Source organism: Vombatus ursinus, unplaced genomic scaffold (assembly GCF_900497805.2).
Source record: "Vombatus ursinus unplaced genomic scaffold, bare-nosed wombat genome assembly UNPS02012901.1, whole genome shotgun sequence".
NCBI lineage: Eukaryota > Metazoa > Chordata > Mammalia > Diprotodontia > Vombatidae > Vombatus > Vombatus ursinus.
In genome coordinates, this window is record NW_020952679.1 from 2,858,016 (window position 1) to 2,863,999 (window position 5,984).

Here is a 5,984-nt window from a genome sequence, read left to right on the forward strand (position 1 = left end):
GCCTAGGCTGCCGGGGCCGGAGCGGCCGCGCCGGTGGCTCCCCGGAGGAGGAGGCAGCAGCAGCAGCCGCGGGAGCCGAGGAGAACGGAGCGCAGGCGGCGCCGGGGAAGCGGCCGGGCACTCCCGGGGCCGCCTCGGAGAGAGCGCGAGCCGCCGGCTGCTCCCGGCCCTGGCCTGCCTCCGCCGCTGCATGGGGGCTCGGTGCTGAGCGAGCCCCCCGAGGCCGGCCGCCCCGCAGCCTCCCCGCAGCCGAGCCGGGCCGTCGGAGGAGGAGGAGGAGGGGACGGCGTGCGGGCGGACGGGCGGGCTGACCGGCGGACGGCCGGACGGTGGGGCCCGGCGCTTTGGCACCATGAACTACCAGCAGCAGCTGGCCAACTCGGCTGCCATCCGGGCCGAGATCCAGCGCTTCGAGTCCGTGCACCCCAACATCTACTCCATCTATGAGCTGCTGGAGCGCGTGGAGGAGCCCGTGCTGCAGAGCCAGATCCGGGAGCATGTCATCGCCATCGAGGGTAAGGGAGAAGCTTCGGGGCCGCCCCAGTCGGGGGGGCGGTCTGGGACAGGGGGTCCCGAAATGCGCCAGGCCGCCAGTGCGTCTTGTGGGGACAGCCCGGGCTCCGCCAGGCCGGGGCGCGGCGTTCCTGGTCCCCAGTCGCTCGGTTGCTCCTGAGGAGAGACTTCCAGAAAGGATGCGTTTAGAGGCGTGTAAAATGTGTTTTTTCTTTCCTCCGGATCCCAGGAAACAGGGCTTGTACTCCTTCTCGGCATGATCCAGGGAAAACCCGCGTCGGAGAGTGCGGAATGGGTGGATGGGATGGGTGGATGGATGGATGGATGGATGGATGGATGGATGGATGGATGGATGGACGGACGGATGGTTGGACTGCGGGTGGGCAATCAAGGGGGCAGAGATCTCTGCAAAAGAAAAAAAGAAGAAGAGGGGGAGAAAAGTATTTGGCCAGCTGAGAGCCTGTCAGAAAAAAAAAAAAAAAAACCAATTGGGAGAGTTCATTGAATAGTGTCTCTAGTTCCTCCACTTCCAGGAAGTTGTGTTAAATGGACCTTGAGGGGTCCTCCCGCAGTGTAAAAGCCCCTTCTCTTTGTATTTCAGAGATTGCACCATGTGTGCTGTGCATCCCCTGGAATCCATGATGGGGGGTGGGGTATGGAAATGAGCCTCTGTGACCCGGGTGTTTTGGAAAGGAGTGTCTTTGACCTGGGTGTTTATGGAAAGGAGTGTCTTTGTCCTCTGTGTTTATGAAAATAAGTCTTCCTGGGCTGTTTATGGAAATGCCAGTGGCTTTGACTTGCTAGGGTTACTACTGTAAATCTTGCCCCCATTTTGCTGGCAACAATGCTAAGTCGGCTTTTGGATCAGTGGAGTGGACCAAGTGAAGAAAGTGTGCATTTCAGGGGCGCCTGAGGCTAAGACAGCAGGTCGACATCTCTTGTGTTTGGGCCGGATTTGGTGTGGTGCCAGATTTGATTGTCTCAATCTTTGTTCTGGGAAGACTCACCCAGGACAGTGGATGGGGCTGGAGCCTGTCTGAGCTGCTCACTTCTCCGAAAGCTGGGTCCAGAGCAGCTCTCCAGGTTGGCATTCTCAGGGTTACAGCTGCTCCTGGTAAAGTGCGTTGTCCCATGTGGCGGGCCAACACGCTTGCCAGGATGTTTGAGCATCATTGGCTCATAACATTTGCAGGCTACAAACCTCTCCACCCTTGCCCCTCTCCAATTTGTACAACACTTCTCCATGAGAGGGCCCTGCTCATCTGGAGACAGTACTTTCCCAAGCTAAAGCCTCAAATGGAAACGAAACCTCCAAGGTGAGAGACTGGCCTGGTTATGCTTAGTTTACCCACTTGGATTGAATAATTGGGGATTTATCTGCATTCCCAATTCCTGTTCGGCTACTTTAAGAGAAGACTGTCAGCTTGAGCACCCACTCACAGAGCTGGGCTGAGCTGACCTCACTGGTCAGCTCTTGGGTTAGTCCCTCCGGTTAGATTGTTTCCTGCCTCTTCTGCACACCTGAACTTGATTGTATGGCATGTACTCGGGGAGCCAAAACCCCTTTTTGACAGTAGCCCTAGTCCAAAACAATATCAAATACCTAAGAGAAGTCTGAGCCCCTTGAAAACTTAACAACTGCGTTGTTAAGTCATGGAGAAAATGTTTTGGAGATGAGACGGCTCACTGCTCACAGCTTTGGCTTACCAGCCTTTCTGCCTCTATTGGGGGTAGTTTGGGTGGGAGGTGAAGAGGTAGGTTCTATTATTGGCCCTGGAGGGTTTGAAATCTGGATTCTCCAAGGAGTGCTTGCTTTGTCTCTGAAACATCAGTTCATTTGCCCTGCAAAGATGGATGGAGTGCTGCATTCCTCAGTCAGCATTTTAGCAACTTAAGTAAGATACTGACATCATGGACACATGTGCTAGTGTTTTGATAAAGTCCATGCTGTTTTCCAGGGCTTTATCCGAGGGTCCAGTGCCTCTATCCTAGAGATCACCCTGGGGTATCCAATGAGATTCTTCGCTATTTGGGACATCAGGGATGTTACCAGTCTTCTGGGCTCGTAGACACATTTTCTCCTTTGCACCTTCTATCAGATGAGAGGGGGAAATAGTCTTTCTGTGGGAGTGCCCTCATTCCCTACCTTAAAACCTGGTTTTGTTATTAAAGTTAGTCTGAAGTGTTTCTCTCCCCATCCCACCTCCTTGGCTATTATTATTTTCTACTCAGGGGTTAGAGTGACTTGCAGTAGAGATTGTCACTTCCCATGGCACAGCATTGACTTGCCCGCAGGAAACTGTGCCCTAATGTCGACTTGTTAATATCAGATGCTTCTATGTTCCTGGGAGATGCCAGCACCAGTTTGTTCCTGCAAACAGACTTTCAGTTAGCAGAGGCTTTCAAGAATGCATCGGTCTCCCATCAGTTTGTGATCCTGGGAGAATGTTCAGTCAGAGCTCCAGGCTTTCCTAACTGGGCAGGTGGGCTGTGTGGACAAGTGTACCGTGCTTAATTTTTGATTTCCCTCTCTCCATCTGGCTGTCTCCATGAAGACTCAGGATAGCTGATGAAATGATTAGAAAGCTGTTGCTTGGTGATAAGCAAACACATCTAAGGGTGCCTTGCTTGTCACTGTGGAAGAGCTGTTGGCTTCTGCATCAGGGACCCAGCTTCTTGTGAGCCAGGGTAGAGCAGGGGCTTGAGGTGGCAGCAATGTTTTATCTCAAGAAACGAATGTGAGCAGTTTGTCTCCTCAGCACAAGGAAAAGCATTTGATGATTTGATGGTTGTGTGTGTGTGTGTGTGTGTGTGTGTAAGAGGTGGGGGGGGGTATTCCTGGAGCTTAAAAAACACTCTGACCCACTTTCCCTTTGCCACATTAAGTCTTAGTTCCTTTGCTTCAAAGCTATATCATTGGTTTTTTTTTTCAGTGTCTGTGATTTCATTGGTGTAGGGGTGGGTTCTAACCATTAGAGATCAGCATCTGCTCTGTAACTTCCATCCAGCCTTTGAGAGTTGCCAAAGGAACTGAGAATTAAGGTGACTTGCCCAGGGTCACATAGTCAGTATGTGAGAGACAAAATTTGAACCTAGAGTTACCTAAGTGATCTTAGATCTGAAGCCAGAAAGGATCGTGGTGGCCATCCGGCCCACTCCCTTCACTCTAGAGGTGAGGAAATGAAGGCACAGAAAGGGGAAACCATCTGCCTTTGGTCACACAGTCAGTCAGTAGCAGAGCCAGCGTTTAAACCTAGGCCCTCAGACCCCAGAGTCTTTCATTTTGCTTTTGACTCAGGTGGGGCTATCACTCACCATGTTTATTTTGTCTGTACTATGTTCAAAGCAATGGAGAGGGTACTGGATACCAAGTCAGAAAACCTAGGCTTATGACTGTATTGGAGCCTACAGGTAATAGGGAGCCACTGAAGATTAGTTTGAATGGAGGAATGACACGATCAGATCTACGTGTTAGCAAAATCACTTTAGCAGCTGTGTGGAGGGGATATCGGAGAGGAGAGAGGGTAGAGGTAGGGCCGTCAATTAGAAGGGGATTGCGATAGTCTAGACCAGGGCTTCTTGAACTTTTCTCACTCTAAGACCCCTTTGCCTGCCTGAGGGCATGCACAGTGCAAAGTGTGAATGCTTTGTGTTCAGAATCCAGGCTTTGGTAAGCTCTGCCAGAAATAATACCTCGGATTTAAGATGTTTGATTAATTAATTTTTGGTCATTGCCTGTTCAGAAACCTTTTACTGTTGCCAAGGCTGTGACCCACAGTTTAAGAGGCACTGGTCTAGACTGGAGATGGTGAGGGTCTGGGCTAAGGCCGTGGTGCATGGGTTGAAAGAAGGGAACATATGGGAACAATGTCATTTAAGAAGAAACAAGATTTGACATATTGGATTTGGGGTACTGGTGGGACACGCAGTGGCTGGTCCTAAAGGCAAGACTGAGGCTTTCATTTTGGGAGTTATGTGCATCAAGTTGATGAAGGTGTTGACCTAGCATGCCTCTGAGGTCCCTTCCACCTCTAGTTCCATGATGCTATGAGAACAGTCCCTTTAAGAAGAGGATGGAGAGACGGTGAGGCATCAGAAGGAGAATTAGAAAAGCCTGGAATCTTTGGAGCCATGGGAGAAGGTATCTAGCAACATGTGGAGGGGCCAGCACCATTGAAATTTGCAGAGATCACAGAGGACGAGGACAAACTTATGGGAAACTATTGGGTTTAGTTAGCAATTAGGTCAATAGTGACGTTGGAGGGAGCAGATTCAGAAGAGTGATGGGGGCGGGAGCCTGCATTCAAGGGGTTGAAGGAGCTGAGGCCTGGAAGAAACAGAGGCATCTGGCATAGATAGCTTTTTCCAGAAGTCTTTTATGGCAAAGATAAAACTGGCCGTTTTTTCTAATGCAGATTTTTTTATAGCACATGGTGAGAGTTTAATAAATGTTTGTTGACTTGCCTAAGATATGAACTGTTATGTTGAATAGATGGGCTTTTAACTGATTTGGTTTAGGGTTAGACTAAAGACCAGGCATGGAGAAAAAGTCAATGTGTCCAGCTGGGTGGCTGTCTGTAATGAGCAAGCCACAAAGTCTTTGAATGCTCTGTTCTTGTTCTCAGCTTTTCATGATGGGATCATTTAGGAGCAGGACTTGCCCAAGTCACTAACCTGCTATGATTCACTGAGCTGAGAAGTTCTGTGGACTCTTGGACAAGTGGATAAAGCAGGTGACTGCTTGTTGCATCAGACTAAGTAAGGGTAATGGAGAGCAAAGTCAGCTTTTGACAGCTCCCTGAGAACAGCAGGACCTCTCCAAGAGCAGACAGAATGAGGAACGACTTGGGCCTCAGCCCGTCCCCAGGACATCCCACAAGAGCTCTCCATCTTTCTGTCTGAAAGTTGTTCATGTAATTTAAGTATTATGAGCATTTGGTATGCTAGCTCTATCTTAAAAGTTATTTTTTGCATTTTAATGGAATATTTTGTTTATTCTTAGTGACAAAAATTTGCATAGAAGGGTTACAATGTATTGGCTTCACAGTCGGATGACATAGGGACTCCTCATTTCAATCAGTCAGTGAGCATTTTTTTAAGTACCTACTACGTCAGGGCTGAATGAGAATGCAGATAGGGACAGATCTTGATTTCTTTCTTGAGAGTAAGAATGACCAACCCTGCCTGGCTACCAGAATCTATTTGTTATCAGCCTGTTGCTGATATCAAAGAAGGAGGTTGAAGTCAACTCAGAATGGGAAATCTTTTAGTTATATAATGAAGTAACTGGGAAAAATTAATATACAGAAATGAAAATGGATCTATGAGTGTCTTAGCTTTTTGGAAAATTACTCTTCATTATACATACATTATATTGTGTATGCATACATGTATATATGCATATGTACTGTGTATGTGGGTATCGTGTGTGTGTGTGTGTGTGTGTGTGTGTGTGTGTGTGTGTGTGTGTG

At 49.0% G+C, this 5,984-nt stretch overlaps 1 protein-coding gene across 5 annotated transcripts in view; it reads left to right on the forward strand.

Moving 5' to 3' along the window:
• Positions 1–329: 329 nt before the first annotated feature.
• The window catches only part of LOC114040256 (arf-GAP with GTPase, ANK repeat and PH domain-containing protein 1), a 414,344-nt gene continuing 408,689 nt past the window's right edge, over positions 330–5,984 (forward strand). For all 5 annotated transcript variants that reach the window (XM_027858294.1, XM_027858290.1, XM_027858292.1 and 2 more), the window contains exon 1: positions 330–515. In XM_027858294.1, the coding sequence (XP_027714095.1) occupies positions 353–515 (163 nt within the window). In that variant the 5' untranslated portion in view covers positions 330–352. The remainder of the gene's footprint in view (positions 516–5,984) is intronic.